Source organism: Bufo gargarizans, chromosome 2 (assembly GCF_014858855.1).
Source record: "Bufo gargarizans isolate SCDJY-AF-19 chromosome 2, ASM1485885v1, whole genome shotgun sequence".
NCBI classification, from domain to species: domain Eukaryota; kingdom Metazoa; phylum Chordata; class Amphibia; order Anura; family Bufonidae; genus Bufo; species Bufo gargarizans.
Window position 1 is genome coordinate 378,978,953 of NC_058081.1, and position 23,781 is coordinate 379,002,733.

At 46.8% G+C, this 23,781-nt stretch overlaps 1 protein-coding gene across 1 annotated transcript in view; it reads left to right on the top strand.

The window, feature by feature from the left end:
• Positions 1-5,001: 5,001 nt before the first annotated feature.
• Positions 5,002-23,781, top strand: part of TMEM256 (transmembrane protein 256) — a 37,311-nt gene continuing 18,531 nt past the window's right edge. Inside the window, exon 1 of the mRNA XM_044277623.1 lies at positions 5,002-5,121. Coding sequence (XP_044133558.1) covers positions 5,040-5,121 — 82 coding nt within the window. The 5' untranslated portion in view covers positions 5,002-5,039. The remainder of the gene's footprint in view (positions 5,122-23,781) is intronic.

A 23,781-nucleotide genomic window follows, 5' to 3' on the forward strand; every position in this document is an offset into this window, starting at 1 on the left:
CTCTGTGGACTGTGTGAAGTGACATAGTCCCAGGTGAGGTCTCTGTGGAATGTGTGAAGTAACATAGTCCCAGGTGAGGTCTCTGTGAACTGTGTGAAGTAACATAGTCCGGGTGAGGTCTCTGTGGACTGTGTGAAGTAACATAGTCCAGGGTGAGGTCTCTGTGTGAAGTAACATAGTCCCAGGTGAGGTCTCTGTGGACTGTGTGAAGTAACATAGTCCCAGGTGAGGTCTCTGTGGACTGTGTGAAGTAACATAGTCCCTGGTGAGGTCTCTGTGGACTGTGTGAAGTAACATAGTCCAGGGTGAGGTCTCTGTGGACTGTATGAAGTAATATAGTCCCAGGTGAGGTCTCTGTGGACTGTGTGAAGTAACATAGTCCTGGTGAGGTCTCTGTGGACTGTGTGAAGTAACATAGTCCGGGGTGAGGTCTCTGTGAACTGTGTGAAGTAACATAGTCCAGGGTGAGGTCTCTGTGAACTGTGTGAAGTAACATAGTCCCAGGTGAGGTCTCTGTGGACGGTGTGAAGTAACATAGCCCTGGTGAGGTCTCTGTGGACTGTGTGAAGTAACATAGTCCTGGTGAGGTCTCTGTGGACTGTGTGAAGTAACATAGTCCCAGGTGAGGTCTCTGTGGACTGTGTGAAGTAACATAGTCCCAGGTGAGGTCTCTGTGGACTGTGTGAAGTAACATAGTCCCAGGTGAGTTCACTGTAGAGTGTGTGAAGTAACATAGTCCCAGGTGAGGTCTCTGTGGACTGTGTGAAGTAACATAGTCCTGGTGAGGTCTCTGTGGACTGTGTGAAGTAACATAGTCCCAGGTGAGGTCTCTGTGTGAAGTAACATAGTCCTGGTGAGGTCTCTGTGTGAAGTAACATAGTCCCAGGTGAGTTCACTGTAGAGTGTGTGAAGTAACATAGCCCTGGTGAGGACTCTATAGACAGTGTGAAGTAACATAGCCCTGGTGAGGTCTCTATAGACAGTGTGAAGTAACATAGCCATGGTGAGGTCTCTGTGGACTGTGTGAAGTGACATAGCCCTGGTGAGGTCTCTGTGTGAAGTAACATAGTCCCAGGTGAGTTCACTGTAGAGTGTGTGAAGTAACATAGTCCTGGTGAGGTCTCTATAGACAGTGTGAAGTAACATAGTCCCAGGTGAGGTCTCTGTGTGAAGTAACATAGTCCCAGGTGAGGTCTCTGAGAACTGTGTGAAGTAACATAGTCCCAGGTGAGGTGTCTGTGGACGATGTGAAGTAACATAGTCCGGGTGAGGTCTCTGTGGACTGTGTGAAGTAACATAGTCCAGGGTGAGGTCTCTGTGGACTGTGTGAAGTAACATAGTCCAGGGTGAGGTCTCTGTGTGAAGTAACATAGTCCCAGGTGAGTTCACTGTAGAGTGTGTGAAGTAACATAGCCCTGGTGAGGTCTCTATAGACAGTGTGAAGTAACATAGTCCCAGGTGAGGTCTCTGTGTGAAGTAACATAGTCCCAGGTGAGGTCTCTGTGGACTGTGTGAAGTGACATAGTCCCAGGTGAGGTCTCTGTGAACTGTGTGAAGTAACATAGTCCGGGTGAGGTCTCTGTGGACTGTGTGAAGTAACATAGTCCAGGGTGAGGTCTCTGTGTGAAGTAACATAGTCCCAGGTGAGGTCTCTGTGGACTGTGTGAAGTAACATAGTCCCTGGTGAGGTCTCTGTGGACTGTGTGAAGTAACATAGTCCCAGGTGAGTTCACTGTAGAGTGTGTGAAGTAACATAGTCCCAGGTGAGGTCTCTGTGGACTGTGTGAAGTAACATAGTCCTGGTGAGGTCTCTGTGGACTGTGTGAAGTAACATAGTCCCAGGTGAGGTCTCTGTGTGAAGTAACATAGTCCTGGTGAGGTCTCTGTGTGAAGTAACATAGTCCCAGGTGAGTTCACTGTAGAGTGTGTGAAGTAACATAGCCCTGGTGAGGACTCTATAGACAGTGTGAAGTAACATAGCCCTGGTGAGGTCTCTATAGACAGTGTGAAGTAACATAGCCATGGTGAGGTCTCTGTGGACTGTGTGAAGTGACATAGCCCTGGTGAGGTCTCTGTGTGAAGTAACATAGTCCCAGGTGAGTTCACTGTAGAGTGTGTGAAGTAACATAGTCCTGGTGAGGTCTCTATAGACAGTGTGAAGTAACATAGTCCCAGGTGAGGTCTCTGTGTGAAGTAACATAGTCCCAGGTGAGGTCTCTGAGAACTGTGTGAAGTAACATAGTCCCAGGTGAGGTGTCTGTGGACGATGTGAAGTAACATAGTCCGGGTGAGGTCTCTGTGGACTGTGTGAAGTAACATAGTCCAGGGTGAGGTCTCTGTGGACTGTGTGAAGTAACATAGTCCAGGGTGAGGTCTCTGTGTGAAGTAACATAGTCCCAGGTGAGTTCACTGTAGAGTGTGTGAAGTAACATAGTCCAGGGTGAGGTCTCTGTGGACTGTGTGAAGTAACATAGTCCAGGGTGAGGTCTCTGTGTGAAGTAACATAGTCCCAGGTGAGGTCTCTGTGGACTGTGTGAAGTAACATAGTCCCAGGTGAGGTCTCTGTGGACTGTGTGAAGTGACATAGTCCCATGTGAGGTCTCTGTGGACTGTGTGAAGTAACATAGTCCCTGGTGAGGTCTCTGTGGACTGTGTGAAGTAACATAGTCCAGGGTGAGGTCTCTGTGGACTGTATGAAGTAATATAGTCCCAGGTGAGGTCTCTGTGGACTGTGTGAAGTAACATAGTCCTGGTGAGGTCTCTGTGGACTGTGTGAAGTAACATAGTCCGGGGTGAGGTCTCTGTGAACTGTGTGAAGTAACATAGTCCAGGGTGAGGTCTCTGTGAACTGTGTGAAGTAACATAGTCCCAGGTGAGGTCTCTGTGGACGGTGTGAAGTAACATAGCCCTGGTGAGGTCTCTGTGGACTGTGTGAAGTAACATAGTCCTGGTGAGGTCTCTGTGGACTGTGTGAAGTAACATAGTCCCAGGTGAGGTCTCTGTGGACTGTGTGAAGTAACATAGTCCAGGGTGAGGTCTCTGTGGACTGTGTGAAGTAACATAGTCCCAGGTGAGGTCTCTGTGGACGGTGTGAAGTAACATAGCCCTGGTGAGGTCTCTGTGGACTGTGTGAAGTAACATAGTCCTGGTGAGGTCTCTGTGGACTGTGTGAAGTAACATAGTCCCAGGTGAGGTCTCTGTGGACTGTGTGAAGTAACATAGTCCCAGGTGAGGTCTCTGTGGACTGTGTGAAGTAACATAGTCCGGGTGAGGTCTCTGTGGACTGTGTACCGCCATATCTGTGCAGTGTCTAGTGAGGAGTGTGCTGCCATATCTGTGCAGTGTCCAGTGAGGAGTGTGCTGCCATATCTGTGCAGTGTCCAGTGAGGAGTGTGCTGCCATATCTGTGCAGTGTCCAGTGAGGAGTGTGCTGCCATATCTGTGCAGTGTCCAGTGAGGAGTGTGCTGCCATATCTGTGCAGTGTCCAGTGAGGAGTGTGCTGCCATATCTGTGCAGTGTCCAGTGAGGAGTGTGCTGCCATATCTGTGCAGTGTCCAGTGAGGAGTGTGCTGCCATATCTGTGCAGTGTCCAGTGAGGAGTGTGCTGCCATATCTGTGCAGTGTCCAGTGAGGAGTGTGCTGCCATATCTGTGCAGTGTCCAGTGAGGAGTGTGCTGCCATATCTGTGCAGTGTCCAGTGAGGAGTGTGCTGCCATATCTGTGCAGTGTCCAGTGAGGAGTGTGCTGCCATATCTGTGCAGTGTCCAGTGAGGAGTGTGCTGCCATATCTGTGCAGTGTCCAGTGAGGAGTGTGCTGCCATATCTGAGCAGTGTCCAGTGAGGAGTGTGCTGCCATATCTGTGCAGTGTCTAGTGAGGAGTGTGCTGCCATATCTGAGCAGTGTCCAGTGAGGAGTGTGCTGCCATATCTGTGCAGTGTCTAGTGAGGAGTGTGCTGCCATATCTGTGCAGTGTCCAGTGAGGAGTGTGCTGCCATATCTGTGCAGTGTCTAGTGAGGAGTGTGCTGCCATATCTGTGCAGTGTCCAGTGAGGAGTGTGCTGCCATATCTGTGCAGTGTCCAGTGAGGAGTGTGCTGCCATATCTGTGCAGTGTCCAGTGAGGAGTGTGCTGCCATATCTGTGCAGTGTCCAGTGAGGAGTGTGCTGCCATATCTGTGCAGTGTCCAGTGAGGAGTGTGCTGCCATATCTGTGCAGTGTCCAGTGAGGAGTGTGCTGCCATATCTGTGCAGTGTCCAGTGAGGAGTGTGCTGCCATATCTGTGCAGTGTCCAGTGAGGAGTGTGCTGCCATATCTGTGCAGTGTCCAGTGAGGAGTGTGCTGCCATATCTGTGCAGTGTCCAGTGAGGAGTGTGCTGCCATATCTGAGCAGTGTCCAGTGAGGAGTGTGCTGCCATATCTGTGCAGTGTCTAGTGAGGAGTGTGCTGCCATATCTGAGCAGTGTCCAGTGAGGAGTGTGCTGCCATATCTGTGCAGTGTCTAGTGAGGAGTGTGCTGCCATATCTGTGCAGTGTCCAGTGAGGAGTGTGCTGCCATATCTGTGCAGTGTCTAGTGAGGAGTGTGCTGCCATATCTGTGCAGTGTCCAGTGAGGAGTGTGCTGCCATATCTGTGCAGTGTCCAGTGAGGAGTGTGCTGCCATATCTGTGCAGTGTCCAGTGAGGAGTGTGCTGCCATATCTGAGCAGTGTCCAGTGAGGAGTGTGCTGCCAGATCAGTGCTGTGTACCGGAGGAGGAGACATGGCTGCTCAGGACACCCGCATCTGCACATTACAGGTGTATGATTATAGTTATCCCACATCAAAGATGGCGGACACAGAACACGTCAGGTAACTAAGCTGGAGGAGAACTGGGATTGGACCGATATCTGTGATGTCATCACCAGTGTAGCCAATAAATTATGTAAAGAAAAAAAGGTGAGGCGTGGTACAATACATGGGAAGGCGTGGTTTTCTGTGAAGGGGCGTTTATAGAGGGTGGGGTTATGTTCAATGATTGACATCTATTTGGAACAGGAAGATGGCGGCGGGCAGAGTGTGGGGGCGGCTCGGGGCAGTGTCCGGGGCTCTGGCTGTGACCGCAGGAGCCTACGGGGCCCACGGTAAGGGGGAGGTGTACTGATATCGTCCGTACTGAGGGTGCGCCGGGGACACGCCCCAATGGAGAGTCACACACTGATAGAGGACTGTGCGCCCCCTGCTGGTGATCTCCTGTAATGTCACTATATACATCTGATAGTCATACACTGATAGAGGACTGTGCTCCCCCTGCTGGTGATCTCCTGTAATGTCACTATATACATCTGATAGTCATACACTGATAGAGGACTGTGCCCCCCCTGCTGGTGATCTCCTGTAATGTCACTATATACATCTGATAGTCATACACTGAGAGAGGACTGTGCCCCCCCTGCTGGTGATCTCCTGTAATGTCACTATATACATCTGATAGTCATACACTGATAGAGGACTGTGCTCCCCCTGCTGGTGATCTCCTGTAATGTCACTATATACATCTGATAGTCATACACTGATAGAGGACTGTGCTCCCCCTGCTGGTGATCTCCTGTAATGTCACTATATATATCTGATAGTCATACACTGATAGAGGACTGTGCCCCCCTGCTGGTGATCTCCTGTAATGTCACTATATACATCTGATAGTCATACACTGATAGAGGACTGTGCTCCCCCTGCTGGTGATCTCCTGTAATGTCACTATATACATCTGATAGTCATACACTGATAGAGGACTGTGCTCCCCCTGCTGGTGATCTCCTGTAATGTCACTATATATACATCTGATAGTCATACACTGATAGAGGACTGTGCTCCCCCTGCTGGTGATCTCCTGTAATGTCACTATATACATCTGATAGTCATACACTGATAGAGGACTGTGCCCCCCCTGCTGGTGATCTCCTGTAATGTCACTATATACATCTGATAGTCATACACTGATAGAGGACTGTGCCCCCCTGCTGGTGATCTCCTGTAATGTCACTATATACATCTGATAGTCATACACTGATAGAGGACTGTGCCCCCCCTGCTGGTGATCTCCTGTAATGTCACTATATACATCTGATAGTCATACACTGATAGAGGACTGTGCCCCCCTGCTGGTGATCTCCTGTAATGTCACTATATACATCTGATAGTCATACACTGATAGAGGACTGTGCCCCCCCTGCTGGTGATCTCCTGTAATGTCACTATATACATCTGATAGTCATACACTGATAGAGGACTGTGCGCCCCCTGCTGGTGATCTCCTGTAATGTCACTATATACATCTGATAGTCATACACTGATAGAGGACTGTGCCCCCCTGCTGGTGATCTCCTGTAATGTCACTATATACATCTGATAGTCATACACTGATAGAGGACTGTGCTCCCCCTGCTGGTGATCTCCTGTAATGTCACTATATACATCTGATAGTCATACACTGATAGAGGACTGTGCCCCCCCTGCTGGTGATCTCCTGTAATGTCACTATATACATCTGATAGTCATACACTGATAGAGGACTGTGCTCCCCCTGCTGGTGATCTCCTGTAATGTCACTATATACATCTGATAGTCATACACTGATAGAGGACTGTGCCCCCCCTGCTGGTGATCTCCTGTAATGTCACTATATACATCTGATAGTCATACACTGATAGAGGACTGTGCTCCCCCTGCTGGTGATCTCCTGTAATGTCACTATATACATCTGATAGTCATACACTGATAGAGGACTGTGCCCCCCTGCTGGTGATCTCCTGTAATGTCACTATATACATCTGATAGTCATACACTGATAGAGGACTGTGCTCCCCCTGCTGGTGATCTCCTGTAATGTCACTATATACATCTGATAGTCATACACTGATAGAGGACTGTGCGCCCCCTGCTGGTGATCTCCTGTAATGTCACTATATACATCTGATAGTCATACACTGATAGAGGACTGTGCTCCCCCTGCTGGTGATCTCCTGTAATGTCACTATATACATCTGATAGTCATACACTGATAGAGGACTGTGCCCCCCCTGCTGGTGATCTCCTGTAATGTCACTATATACATCTGATAGTCATACACTGATAGAGGACTGTGCCCCCCCTGCTGGTGATCTCCTGTAATGTCACTATATACATCTGATAGTCATACACTGATAGAGGACTGTGCTCCCCCTGCTGGTGATCTCCTGTAATGTCACTATATACATCTGATAGTCATACACTGATAGAGGACTGTGCCCCCCTGCTGGTGATCTCCTGTAATGTCACTATATACATCTGATAGTCATACACTGATAGAGGACTGTGCGCCCCCTGCTGGTGATCTCCTGTAATGTCACTATATACATCTGATAGTCATACACTGATAGAGGACTGTGCCCCCCTGCTGGTGATCTCCTGTAATGTCACTATATACATCTGATAGTCATACACTGATAGAGGACTGTGCCCCCCCTGCTGGTGATCTCCTGTAATGTCACTATATACATCTGATAGTCATACACTGATAGAGGACTGTGCCCCCCTGCTGGTGATCTCCTGTAATGTCACTATATACATCTGATAGTCATACACTGATAGAGGACTGTGCCCCCCCTGCTGGTGATCTCCTGTAATGTCACTATATACATCTGATAGTCATACACTGATAGAGGACTGTGCTCCCCCTGCTGGTGATCTCCTGTAATGTCACTATATATACATCTGATAGTCATACACTGATAGAGGACTGTGCCCCCCCTGCTGGTGATCTCCTGTAATGTCACTATATACATCTGATAGTCATACACTGATAGAGGACTGTGCTCCCCCTGCTGGTGATCTCCTGTAATGTCACTATATACATCTGATAGTCATACACTGATAGAGGACTGTGCCCCCCCTGCTGGTGATCTCCTGTAATGTCACTATATACATCTGATAGTCATACACTGATAGAGGACTGTGCTCCCCCTGCTGGTGATCTCCTGTAATGTCACTATATACATCTGATAGTCATACACTGATAGAGGACTGTGCTCCCCCTGCTGGTGATCTCCTGTAATGTCACTATATACATCTGATAGTCATACACTGATAGAGGACTGTGCCCCCCCTGCTGGTGATCTCCTGTAATGTCACTATATACATCTGATAGTCATACACTGATAGAGGACTGTGCTCCCCCTGCTGGTGATCTCCTGTAATGTCACTATATACATCTGATAGTCATACACTGATAGAGGACTGTGCGCCCCCTGCTGGTGATCTCCTGTAATGTCACTATATACATCTGATAGTCATACACTGATAGAGGACTGTGCTCCCCCTGCTGGTGATCTCCTGTAATGTCACTATATACATCTGATAGTCATACACTGATAGAGGACTGTGCCCCCCTGCTGGTGATCTCCTGTAATGTCACTATATACATCTGATAGTCATACACTGATAGAGGACTGTGCCCCCCTGCTGGTGATCTCCTGTAATGTCACTATATACATCTGATAGTCATACACTGATAGAGGACTGTGCTCCCCCTGCTGGTGATCTCCTGTAATGTCACTATATACATCTGATAGTCATACACTGATAGAGGACTGTGCCCCCCCTGCTGGTGATCTCCTGTAATGTCACTATATACATCTGATAGTCATACACTGATAGAGGACTGTGCGCCCCCTGCTGGTGATCTCCTGTAATGTCACTATATACATCTGATAGTCATACACTGATAGAGGACTGTGCTCCCCCTGCTGGTGATCTCCTGTAATGTCACTATATACATCTGATAGTCATACACTGATAGAGGACTGTGCTCCCCCTGCTGGTGATCTCCTGTAATGTCACTATATACATCTGATAGTCATACACTGATAGAGGACTGTGCTCCCCCTGCTGGTGATCTCCTGTAATGTCACTATATACATCTGATAGTCATACACTGATAGAGGACTGTGCCCCCCTGCTGGTGATCTCCTGTAATGTCACTATATACATCTGATAGTCATACACTGATAGAGGACTGTGCCCCCCCTGCTGGTGATCTCCTGTAATGTCACTATATACATCTGATAGTCATACACTGATAGAGGACTGTGCTCCCCCTGCTGGTGATCTCCTGTAATGTCACTATATACATCTGATAGTCATACACTGATAGAGGACTGTGCCCCCCCTGCTGGTGATCTCCTGTAATGTCACTATATACATCTGATAGTCATACACTGATAGAGGACTGTGCTCCCCCTGCTGGTGATCTCCTGTAATGTCACTATATACATCTGATAGTCATACACTGATAGAGGACTGTGCTCCCCCTGCTGGTGATCTCCTGTAATGTCACTATATACATCTGATAGTCATACACTGATAGAGGACTGTGCTCCCCCTGCTGGTGATCTCCTGTAATGTCACTATATACATCTGATAGTCATACACTGATAGAGGACTGTGCTCCCCCTGCTGGTGATCTCCTGTAATGTCACTATATACATCTGATAGTCATACACTGATAGAGGACTGTGCGCCCCCTGCTGGTGATCTCCTGTAATGTCACTATATACATCTGATAGTCATACACTGATAGAGGACTGTGCGCCCCCTGCTGGTGATCTCCTGTAATGTCACTATATACATCTGATAGTCATACACTGATAGAGGACTGTGCCCCCCCTGCTGGTGATCTCCTGTAATGTCACTATATACATCTGATAGTCATACACTGATAGAGGACTGTGCGCCCCCTGCTGGTGATCTCCTGTAATGTCACTATATACATCTGATAGTCATACACTGATAGAGGACTGTGCCCCCCCTGCTGGTGATCTCCTGTAATGTCACTATATACATCTGATAGTCATACACTGATAGAGGACTGTGCTCCCCCTGCTGGTGATCTCCTGTAATGTCACTATATACATCTGATAGTCATACACTGATAGAGGACTGTGCCCCCCTGCTGGTGATCTCCTGTAATGTCACTATATACATCTGATAGTCATACACTGATAGAGGACTGTGCGCCCCCTGCTGGTGATCTCCTGTAATGTCACTATATACATCTGATAGTCATACACTGATAGAGGACTGTGCCCCCCCTGCTGGTGATCTCCTGTAATGTCACTATATACATCTGATAGTCATACACTGATAGAGGACTGTGCTCCCCCTGCTGGTGATCTCCTGTAATGTCACTATATACATCTGATAGTCATACACTGATAGAGGACTGTGCTCCCCCTGCTGGTGATCTCCTGTAATGTCACTATATACATCTGATAGTCATACACTGATAGAGGACTGTGCTCCCCCTGCTGGTGATCTCCTGTAATGTCACTATATACATCTGATAGTCATACACTGATAGAGGACTGTGCCCCCCCTGCTGGTGATCTCCTGTAATGTCACTATATACATCTGATAGTCATACACTGATAGAGGACTGTGCCCCCCCTGCTGGTGATCTCCTGTAATGTCACTATATACATCTGATAGTCATACACTGATAGAGGACTGTGCTCCCCCTGCTGGTGATCTCCTGTAATGTCACTATATACATCTGATAGTCATACACTGATAGAGGACTGTGCTCCCCCTGCTGGTGATCTCCTGTAATGTCACTATATACATCTGATAGTCATACACTGATAGAGGACTGTGCCCCCCTGCTGGTGATCTCCTGTAATGTCACTATATACATCTGATAGTCATACACTGATAGAGGACTGTGCTCCCCCTGCTGGTGATCTCCTGTAATGTCACTATATACATCTGATAGTCATACACTGATAGAGGACTGTGCGCCCCCTGCTGGTGATCTCCTGTAATGTCACTATATACATCTGATAGTCATACACTGATAGAGGACTGTGCTCCCCCTGCTGGTGATCTCCTGTAATGTCACTATATACATCTGATAGTCATACACTGATAGAGGACTGTGCTCCCCCTGCTGGTGATCTCCTGTAATGTCACTATATACATCTGATAGTCATACACTGATAGAGGACTGTGCTCCCCCTGCTGGTGATCTCCTGTAATGTCACTATATACATCTGATAGTCATACACTGATAGAGGACTGTGCCCCCCTGCTGGTGATCTCCTGTAATGTCACTATATACATCTGATAGAGGACTGTGCTCCCCCTGCTGGTGATCTCCTGTAATGTCACTATATATACATCTGATAGTCATACACTGATAGAGGACTGTGCTCCCCCTGCTGGTGATCTCCTGTAATGTCACTATATATATCTGATAGTCATACACTGATAGAGGACTGTGCCCCCCCTGCTGGTGATCTCCTGTAATGTCACTATATACATCTGATAGTCATACACTGATAGAGGACTGTGCCCCCCCTGCTGGTGATCTCCTGTAATGTCACTATATACATCTGATAGTCATACACTGATAGAGGACTGTGCTCCCCCTGCTGGTGATCTCCTGTAATGTCACTATATACATCTGATAGTCACACACTGATAGAGGACTGTGCTCCCCCTGCTGGTGATCTCCTGTAATGTCACTATATACATCTGATAGTCATACACTGATAGAGGACTGTGCCCCCTGCTGGTGATCTCCTGTAATGTCACTATATCTGATAGTCATACTGATAGAGGACTGTGCTCCCCCTGCTGGTGATCTCCTGTAATGTCACTATATACATCTGATAGTCATACACTGATAGAGGACTGTGCGCCCCCTGCTGGTGATCTCCTGTAATGTCACTATATACATCTGATAGAGGACTGTGCTCCCCCTGCTGGTGATCTCCTGTAATGTCACTATATACATCTGATAGTCATACACTGATAGAGGACTGTGCGCCCCCTGCTGGTGATCTCCTGTAATGTCACTATATACATCTGATAGTCACACACTGATAGAGGACTGTGCTCCCCCTGCTGGTGATCTCCTGTAATGTCACTATATACATCTGATAGTCATACACTGATAGAGGACTGTGCCCCCCCTGCTGGTGATCTCCTGTAATGTCACTATATACATCTGATAGTCATACACTGATAGAGGACTGTGCCCCCCTGCTGGTGATCTCCTGTAATGTCACTATATACATCTGATAGTCATACACTGATAGAGGACTGTGCCCCCCCTGCTGGTGATCTCCTGTAATGTCACTATATACAACTGATAGAGGACTGTGCTCCCCCTGCTGGTGATCTCCTGTAATGTCACTATATACATCTGATAGTCATACACTGATAGAGGACTGTGCCCCCCCTGCTGGTGATCTCCTGTAATGTCACTATATATCTGATAGTCATACACTGATAGAGGACTGTGCCCCCCCTGCTGGTGATCTCCTGTAATGTCACTATATACATCTGATAGTCATACACTGATAGAGGACTGTGCCCCCCCTGCTGGTGATCTCCTGTAATGTCACTATATACATCTGATAGTCATACACTGATAGAGGACTGTGCCCCCCTGCTGGTGATCTCCTGTAATGTCACTATATACATCTGATAGTCATACACTGATAGAGGACTGTGCCCCCCCTGCTGGTGATCTCCTGTAATGTCACTATATACATCTGATAGTCATACACTGATAGAGGACTGTGCCCCCCTGCTGGTGATCTCCTGTAATGTCACTATATACATCTGATAGTCATACACTGATAGAGGACTGTGCCCCCCTGCTGGTGATCTCCTGTAATGTCACTATATACATCTGATAGTCATACACTGATAGAGGACTGTGCGCCCCCTGCTGGTGATCTCCTGTAATGTCACTATATACATCTGATAGTCATACACTGATAGAGGACTGTGCTCCCCCTGCTGGTGATCTCCTGTAATGTCACTATATACATCTGATAGTCATACACTGATAGAGGACTGTGCCCCCCTGCTGGTGATCTCCTGTAATGTCACTATATACATCTGATAGTCATACACTGATAGAGGACTGTGCTCCCCCTGCTGGTGATCTCCTGTAATGTCACTATATACATCTGATAGTCATACACTGATAGAGGACTGTGCTCCCCCTGCTGGTGATCTCCTGTAATGTCACTATATACATCTGATAGTCATACACTGATAGAGGACTGTGCCCCCCCTGCTGGTGATCTCCTGTAATGTCACTATATACATCTGATAGTCATACACTGATAGAGGACTGTGCTCCCCCTGCTGGTGATCTCCTGTAATGTCACTATATACATCTGATAGTCATACACTGATAGAGGACTGTGCTCCCCCTGCTGGTGATCTCCTGTAATGTCACTATATACATCTGATAGTCATACACTGATAGAGGACTGTGCTCCCCCTGCTGGTGATCTCCTGTAATGTCACTATATACATCTGATAGTCATACACTGATAGAGGACTGTGCCCCCCCTGCTGGTGATCTCCTGTAATGTCACTATATACATCTGATAGTCATACACTGATAGAGGACTGTGCCCCCCCTGCTGGTGATCTCCTGTAATGTCACTATATACATCTGATAGTCATACACTGATAGAGGACTGTGCCCCCCCTGCTGGTGATCTCCTGTAATGTCACTATATACATCTGATAGTCATACACTGATAGAGGACTGTGCCCCCCCTGCTGGTGATCTCCTGTAATGTCACTATATACATCTGATAGTCATACACTGATAGAGGACTGTGCTCCCCCTGCTGGTGATCTCCTGTAATGTCACTATATACATCTGATAGTCATACACTGATAGAGGACTGTGCTCCCCCTGCTGGTGATCTCCTGTAATGTCACTATATACATCTGATAGTCATACACTGATAGAGGACTGTGCGCCCCCTGCTGGTGATCTCCTGTAATGTCACTATATACATCTGATAGTCATACACTGATAGAGGACTGTGCTCCCCCTGCTGGTGATCTCCTGTAATGTCACTATATACATCTGATAGTCATACACTGATAGAGGACTGTGCCCCCCTGCTGGTGATCTCCTGTAATGTCACTATATACATCTGATAGTCATACACTGATAGAGGACTGTGCTCCCCCTGCTGGTGATCTCCTGTAATGTCACTATATACATCTGATAGTCATACACTGATAGAGGACTGTGCCCCCCCTGCTGGTGATCTCCTGTAATGTCACTATATACATCTGATAGTCATACACTGATAGAGGACTGTGCCCCCCCTGCTGGTGATCTCCTGTAATGTCACTATATACATCTGATAGTCATACACTGATAGAGGACTGTGCCCCCCTGCTGGTGATCTCCTGTAATGTCACTATATACATCTGATAGTCATACACTGATAGAGGACTGTGCCCCCCTGCTGGTGATCTCCTGTAATGTCACTATATACATCTGATAGTCATACACTGATAGAGGACTGTGCCCCCCTGCTGGTGATCTCCTGTAATGTCACTATATACATCTGATAGTCATACACTGATAGAGGACTGTGCCCCCCCTGCTGGTGATCTCCTGTAATGTCACTATATACATCTGATAGTCATACACTGATAGAGGACTGTGCCCCCCCTGCTGGTGATCTCCTGTAATGTCACTATATACATCTGATAGTCATACACTGATAGAGGACTGTGCCCCCCCTGCTGGTGATCTCCTGTAATGTCACTATATACATCTGATAGTCATACACTGATAGAGGACTGTGCCCCCCTGCTGGTGATCTCCTGTAATGTCACTATATACATCTGATAGTCATACACTGATAGAGGACTGTGCCCCCCCTGCTGGTGATCTCCTGTAATGTCACTATATACATCTGATAGTCATACACTGATAGAGGACTGTGCTCCCCCTGCTGGTGATCTCCTGTAATGTCACTATATACATCTGATAGTCATACACTGATAGAGGACTGTGCTCCCCCTGCTGGTGATCTCCTGTAATGTCACTATATACATCTGATAGTCATACACTGATAGAGGACTGTGCCCCCCTGCTGGTGATCTCCTGTAATGTCACTATATACATCTGATAGTCATACACTGATAGAGGACTGTGCTCCCCCTGCTGGTGATCTCCTGTAATGTCACTATATACATCTGATAGTCATACACTGATAGAGGACTGTGCTCCCCCTGCTGGTGATCTCCTGTAATGTCACTATATACATCTGATAGTCATACACTGATAGAGGACTGTGCGCCCCCTGCTGGTGATCTCCTGTAATGTCACTATATACATCTGATAGTCATACACTGATAGAGGACTGTGCGCCCCCTGCTGGTGATCTCCTGTAATGTCACTATATACATCTGATAGTCATACACTGATAGAGGACTGTGCTCCCCCTGCTGGTGATCTCCTGTAATGTCACTATATACATCTGATAGTCATACACTGATAGAGGACTGTGCGCCCCCTGCTGGTGATCTCCTGTAATGTCACTATATACATCTGATAGTCATACACTGATAGAGGACTGTGCTCCCCCTGCTGGTGATCTCCTGTAATGTCACTATATACATCTGATAGTCATACACTGATAGAGGACTGTGCTCCCCCTGCTGGTGATCTCCTGTAATGTCACTATATACATCTGATAGTCATACACTGATAGAGGACTGTGCTCCCCCTGCTGGTGATCTCCTGTAATGTCACTATATACATCTGATAGTCATACACTGATAGAGGACTGTGCTCCCCCTGCTGGTGATCTCCTGTAATGTCACTATATACATCTGATAGTCATACACTGATAGAGGACTGTGCCCCCCTGCTGGTGATCTCCTGTAATGTCACTATATACATCTGATAGTCATACACTGATAGAGGACTGTGCCCCCCCTGCTGGTGATCTCCTGTAATGTCACTATATACATCTGATAGTCATACACTGATAGAGGACTGTGCCCCCCTGCTGGTGATCTCCTGTAATGTCACTATATACATCTGATAGTCATACACTGATAGAGGACTGTGCCCCCCTGCTGGTGATCTCCTGTAATGTCACTATATACATCTGATAGTCATACACTGATAGAGGACTGTGCCCCCCCTGCTGGTGATCTCCTGTAATGTCACTATATACATCTGATAGTCATACACTGATAGAGGACTGTGCCCCCCCTGCTGGTGATCTCCTGTAATGTCACTATATACATCTGATAGTCATACACTGATAGAGGACTGTGCCCCCCCTGCTGGTGATCTCCTGTAATGTCACTATATACATCTGATAGTCATACACTGATAGAGGACTGTGCTCCCCCTGCTGGTGATCTCCTGTAATGTCACTATATACATCTGATAGTCATACACTGATAGAGGACTGTGCTCCCCCTGCTGGTGATCTCCTGTAATGTCACTATATACATCTGATAGTCATACACTGATAGAGGACTGTGCCCCCCCTGCTGGTGATCTCCTGTAATGTCACTATATACATCTGATAGTCATACACTGATAGAGGACTGTGCGCCCCCTGCTGGTGATCTCCTGTAATGTCACTATATACATCTGATAGTCATACACTGATAGAGGACTGTGCTCCCCCTGCTGGTGATCTCCTGTAATGTCACTATATACATCTGATAGTCATACACTGATAGAGGACTGTGCTCCCCCTGCTGGTGATCTCCTGTAATGTCACTATATACATCTGATAGTCATACACTGATAGAGGACTGTGCTCCCCCTGCTGGTGATCTCCTGTAATGTCACTATATACATCTGATAGTCATACACTGATAGAGGACTGTGCCCCCCCTGCTGGTGATCTCCTGTAATGTCACTATATACATCTGATAGTCATACACTGATAGAGGACTGTGCTCCCCCTGCTGGTGATCTCCTGTAATGTCACTATATACATCTGATAGTCATACACTGATAGAGGACTGTGCGCCCCCTGCTGGTGATCTCCTGTAATGTCACTATATACATCTGATAGTCATACACTGATAGAGGACTGTGCCCCCCTGCTGGTGATCTCCTGTAATGTCACTATATACATCTGATAGTCATACACTGATAGAGGACTGTGCCCCCCCTGCTGGTGATCTCCTGTAATGTCACTATATACATCTGATAGTCATACACTGATAGAGGACTGTGCCCCCCCTGCTGGTGATCTCCTGTAATGTCACTATATACATCTGATAGTCATACACTGATAGAGGACTGTGCCCCCCCTGCTGGTGATCTCCTGTAATGTCACTATATACATCTGATAGTCATACACTGATAGAGGACTGTGCGCCCCCTGCTGGTGATCTCCTGTAATGTCACTATATACATCTGATAGTCATACACTGATAGAGGACTGTGCCCCCCCTGCTGGTGATCTCCTGTAATGTCACTATATACATCTGATAGTCATACACTGATAGAGGACTGTGCTCCCCCTGCTGGTGATCTCCTGTAATGTCACTATATACATCTGATAGTCATACACTGATAGAGGACTGTGCTCCCCCTGCTGGTGATCTCCTGTAATGTCACTATATACATCTGATAGTCATACACTGATAGAGGACTGTGCTCCCCCTGCTGGTGATCTCCTGTAATGTCACTATATACATCTGATAGTCATACACTGATAGAGGACTGTGCTCCCCCTGCTGGTGATCTCCTGTAATGTCACTATATACATCTGATAGTCATACACTGATAGAGGACTGTGCCCCCCCTGCTGGTGATCTCCTGTAATGTCACTATATACATCTGATAGTCATACACTGATAGAGGACTGTGCTCCCCCTGCTGGTGATCTCCTGTAATGTCACTATATACATCTGATAGTCATACACTGATAGAGGACTGTGCTCCCCCTGCTGGTGATCTCCTGTAATGTCACTATATACATCTGATAGTCATACACTGATAGAGGACTGTGCTCCCCCTGCTGGTGATCTCCTGTAATGTCACTATATACATCTGATAGTCATACACTGATAGAGGACTGTGCTCCCCCTGCTGGTGATCTCCTGTAATGTCACTATATACATCTGATAGTCATACACTGATAGAGGACTGTGCTCCCCCTGCTGGTGATCTCCTGTAATGTCACTATATACATCTGATAGTCATACACTGATAGAGGACTGTGCCCCCCCTGCTGGTGATCTCCTGTAATGTCACTATATACATCTGATAGTCATACACTGATAGAGGACTGTGCTCCCCCTGCTGGTGATCTCCTGTAATGTCACTATATACATCTGATAGTCATACACTGATAGAGGACTGTGCCCCCCCTGCTGGTGATCTCCTGTAATGTCACTATATACATCTGATAGTCATACACTGATAGAGGACTGTGCCCCCCCTGCTGGTGATCTCCTGTAATGTCACTATATACATCTGATAGTCATACACTGATAGAGGACTGTGCTCCCCCTGCTGGTGATCTCCTGTAATGTCACTATATACATCTGATAGTCATACACTGATAGAGGACTGTGCCCCCCCTGCTGGTGATCTCCTGTAATGTCACTATATACATCTGATAGTCATACACTGATAGAGGACTGTGCTCCCCCTGCTGGTGATCTCCTGTAATGTCACTATATACATCTGATAGTCATACACTGATAGAGGACTGTGCCCCCCTGCTGGTGATCTCCTGTAATGTCACTATATACATCTGATAGTCATACACTGATAGAGGACTGTGCCCCCCCTGCTGGTGATCTCCTGTAATGTCACTATATACATCTGATAGTCATACACTGATAGAGGACTGTGCCCCCCCTGCTGGTGATCTCCTGTAATGTCACTATATACATCTGATAGTCATACACTGATAGAGGACTGTGCCCCCCCTGCTGGTGATCTCCTGTAATGTCACTATATACATCTGATAGTCATACACTGATAGAGGACTGTGCTCCCCCTGCTGGTGATCTCCTGTAATGTCACTATATACATCTGATAGTCATACACTGATAGAGGACTGTGCCCCCCTGCTGGTGATCTCCTGTAATGTCACTATATACATCTGATAGTCATACACTGATAGAGGACTGTGCTCCCCCTGCTGGTGATCTCCTGTAATGTCACTATATACATCTGATAGTCATACACTGATAGAGGACTGTGCTCCCCCTGCTGGTGATCTCCTGTAATGTCACTATATACATCTGATAGTCATACACTGATAGAGGACTGTGCCCCCCTGCTGGTGATCTCCTGTAATGTCACTATATACATCTGATAGTCATACACTGATAGAGGACTGTGCTCCCCCTGCTGGTGATCTCCTGTAATGTCACTATATACATCTGATAGTCATACACTGATAGAGGACTGTGCCCCCCCTGCTGGTGATCTCCTGTAATGTCACTATATACATCTGATAGTCATACACTGATAGAGGACTGTGCCCCCCCTGCTGGTGATCTCCTGTAATGTCACTATATACATCTGATAGTCATACACTGATAGAGGACTGTGCTCCCCCTGCTGGTGATCTCCTGTAATGTCACTATATACATCTGATAGTCATACACTGATAGAGGACTGTGCCCCCCTGCTGGTGATCTCCTGTAATGTCACTATATACATCTGATAGTCATACACTGATAGAGGACTGTGCTCCCCCTGCTGGTGATCTCCTGTAATGTCACTATATACATCTGATAGTCATACACTGATAGAGGACTGTGCTCCCCCTGCTGGTGATCTCCTGTAATGTCACTATATACATCTGATAGTCATACACTGATAGAGGACTGTGCTCCCCCTGCTGGTGATCTCCTGTAATGTCACTATAATATAGTCATCATGATAGAGGACTGTGCTCCCCCTGCTGGTGATCTCCTGTAATGTCACTATATACATCTGATAGTCATACACTGATAGAGGACTGTGCCCCCCTGCTGGTGATCTCCTGTAATGTCACTATATACATCTGATAGTCATACACTGATAGAGGACTGTGCCCCCCTGCTGGTGATCTCCTGTAATGTCACTATATACATCTGATAGTCATACACTGATAGAGGACTGTGCCCCCCTGCTGGTGATCTCCTGTAATGTCACTATATACATCTGATAGTCATACACTGATAGAGGACTGTGCTCCCCCTGCTGGTGATCTCCTGTAATGTCACTATATACATCTGATAGTCATACACTGATAGAGGACTGTGCTCCCCCTGCTGGTGATCTCCTGTAATGTCACTATATACATCTGATAGTCATACACTGATAGAGGACTGTGCTCCCCCTGCTGGTGATCTCCTGTAATGTCACTATATACATCTGATAGTCATACACTGATAGAGGACTGTGCCCCCCTGCTGGTGATCTCCTGTAATGTCACTATATACATCTGATAGTCATACACTGATAGAGGACTGTGCGCCCCCTGCTGGTGATCTCCTGTAATGTCACTATATACATCTGATAGTCATACACTGATAGAGGACTGTGCCCCCCCTGCTGGTGATCTCCTGTAATGTCACTATATACATCTGATAGTCATACACTGATAGAGGACTGTGCCCCCCTGCTGGTGATCTCCTGTAATGTCACTATATACATCTGATAGTCATACACTGATAGAGGACTGTGCTCCCCCTGCTGGTGATCTCCTGTAATGTCACTATATACATCTGATAGTCATACACTGATAGAGGACTGTGCCCCCCTGCTGGTGATCTCCTGTAATGTCACTATATACATCTGATAGTCATACACTGATAGAGGACTGTGCTCCCCCTGCTGGTGATCTCCTGTAATGTCACTATATACATCTGATAGTCATACACTGATAGAGGACTGTGCCCCCCTGCTGGTGATCTCCTGTAATGTCACTATATACATCTGATAGTCATACACTGATAGAGGACTGTGCGCCCCCTGCTGGTGATCTCCTGTAATGTCACTATATACATCTGATAGTCATACACTGATAGAGGACTGTGCCCCCTGCTGGTGATCTCCTGTAATGTCACTATATACATCTGATAGTCATACACTGATAGAGGACTGTGCCCCCCTGCTGGTGATCTCCTGTAATGTCACTATATACATCTGATAGTCATACACTGATAGAGGACTGTGCCCCCCTGCTGGTGATCTCCTGTAATGTCACTATATACATCTGATAGTCATACACTGATAGAGGACTGTGCGCCCCCTGCTGGTGATCTCCTGTAATGTCACTATATACATCTGATAGTCATACACTGATAGAGGACTGTGCTCCCCCTGCTGGTGATCTCCTGTAATGTCACTATATACATCTGATAGTCATACACTGATAGAGGACTGTGCTCCCCCTGCTGGTGATCTCCTGTAATGTCACTATATACATCTGATAGTCATACACTGATAGAGGACTGTGCCCCCCTGCTGGTGATCTCCTGTAATGTCACTATATACATCTGATAGTCATACACTGATAGAGGACTGTGCTCCCCCTGCTGGTGATCTCCTGTAATGTCACTATATACATCTGATAGTCATACACTGATAGAGGACTGTGCTCCCCCTGCTGGTGATCTCCTGTAATGTCACTATATACATCTGATAGTCATACACTGATAGAGGACTGTGCTCCCCCTGCTGGTGATCTCCTGTAATGTCACTATATACATCTGATAGTCATACACTGATAGAGGACTGTGCTCCCCCTGCTGGTGATCTCCTGTAATGTCACTATATACATCTGATAGTCATACACTGATAGAGGACTGTGCTCCCCCTGCTGGTGATCTCCTGTAATGTCACTATATACATCTGATAGTCATACACTGATAGAGGACTGTGCTCCCCCCTGCTGGTGATCTCCTGTAATGTCACTATATACATCTGATAGTCATACACTGATAGAGGACTGTGCTCCCCCCTGCTGGTGATCTCCTGTAATGTCACTATATACATCTGATAGTCATACACTGATAGAGGACTGTGCGCCCCCTGCTGGTGATCTCCTGTAATGTCACTATATACATCTGATAGTCATACACTGATAGAGGACTGTGCTCCCCCTGCTGGTGATCTCCTGTAATGTCACTATATACATCTGATAGTCATACACTGATAGAGGACTGTGCTCCCCCTGCTGGTGATCTCCTGTAATGTCACTATATACATCTGATAGTCATACACTGATAGAGGACTGTGCTCCCCCTGCTGGTGATCTCCTGTAATGTCACTATACATCTGATAGTCATACACTGATAGAGGACTGTGCCCCCCTGCTGGTGATCTCCTGTAATGTCACTATATACATCTGATAGTCATACACTGATAGAGGACTGTGCTCCCCCCTGCTGGTGATCTCCTGTAATGTCACTATATACATCTGATAGTCATACACTGATAGAGGACTGTGCCCCCCTGCTGGTGATCTCCTGTAATGTCACTATATACATCTGATAGTCATACACTGATAGAGGACTGTGCTCCCCCTGCTGGTGATCTCCTGTAATGTCACTATATACATCTGATAGTCATACACTGATAGAGGACTGTGCTCCCCCTGCTGGTGATCTCCTGTAATGTCACTATATACATCTGATAGTCACACACTGATAGAGGACTGTGCCCCCCTGCTGGTGATCTCCTGTAATGGTCACTATATACATCTGATAGTCATACACTGATAGAGGACTGTGCCCCCCCTGCTGGTGATCTCCTGTAATGTCACTATATACATCTGATAGTCATACACTGATAGAGGACTGTGCTCCCCCCTGCTGGTGATCTCCTGTAATGTCACTATATACATCTGATAGTCATACACTGATAGAGGACTGTGCCCCCCTGCTGGTGATCTCCTGTAATGTCACTATATACATCTGATAGTCATACACTGATAGAGGACTGTGCCCCCCCTGCTGGTGATCTCCTGTAATGTCACTATATACATCTGATAGTCATACACTGATAGAGGACTGTGCCCCCCCTGCTGGTGATCTCCTGTAATGTCACTATATACATCTGATAGTCATACACTGATAGAGGACTGTGCCCCCCCTGCTGGTGATCTCCTGTAATGTCACTATATACATCTGATAGTCATACACTGATAGAGGACTGTGCTCCCCCTGCTGGTGATCTCCTGTAATGTCACTATATACATCTGATAGTCATACACTGATAGAGGACTGTGCTCCCCCTGCTGGTGATCTCCTGTAATGTCACTATATACATCTGATAGTCACTACACTGATAGAGGACTGTGCGCCCCTGCTGGTGATCTCCTGTAATTTCATCTATAACTCGCTAGAGGGACTGCACTGTGGCCCCCCCTGCTGGGGAACTCCTGTAATGTCCCCACTATATCATCTGATCGCATACAATGATAGAGGACTGTGCCCCCTGCTGGTGATCCCTGTAATGTCCTATATACATCTGATAGTCATACACTGATAGAGGACTGGCCCCCCGCTGGTGCTCTCCTGTCATGGGCAACTATATACATAGAAGTCATACAATGATAGAGGACTGTGATACCTGATGTTGATATCCTGTATGTCACTATCTAAATCGGTAGTCACACACGGATAGAAGGACTGTGGACCCCTGGGGTGAGCTACGTAATGTCACGTATTAATCTGATAGTCTCAATGATAGCTGACTGTGGACCCCTGCTGGTGATTCCTGAAATATCACTATATACATTGATAGGCATAACGATAGAGGACGTGCCCATGTGGTGATCTTCCTGTACTGTCCACTATATTACATATGACGTCATACACTGATAGAGGATGTGCTCCCCTGATGGTGAGCTCCTGTTAATGTAACTATATACATCTGATAGTCATACATGATGGGGACTGTGCGCCCCCTTCTGGTGATCTCCGTAAGGTCACTA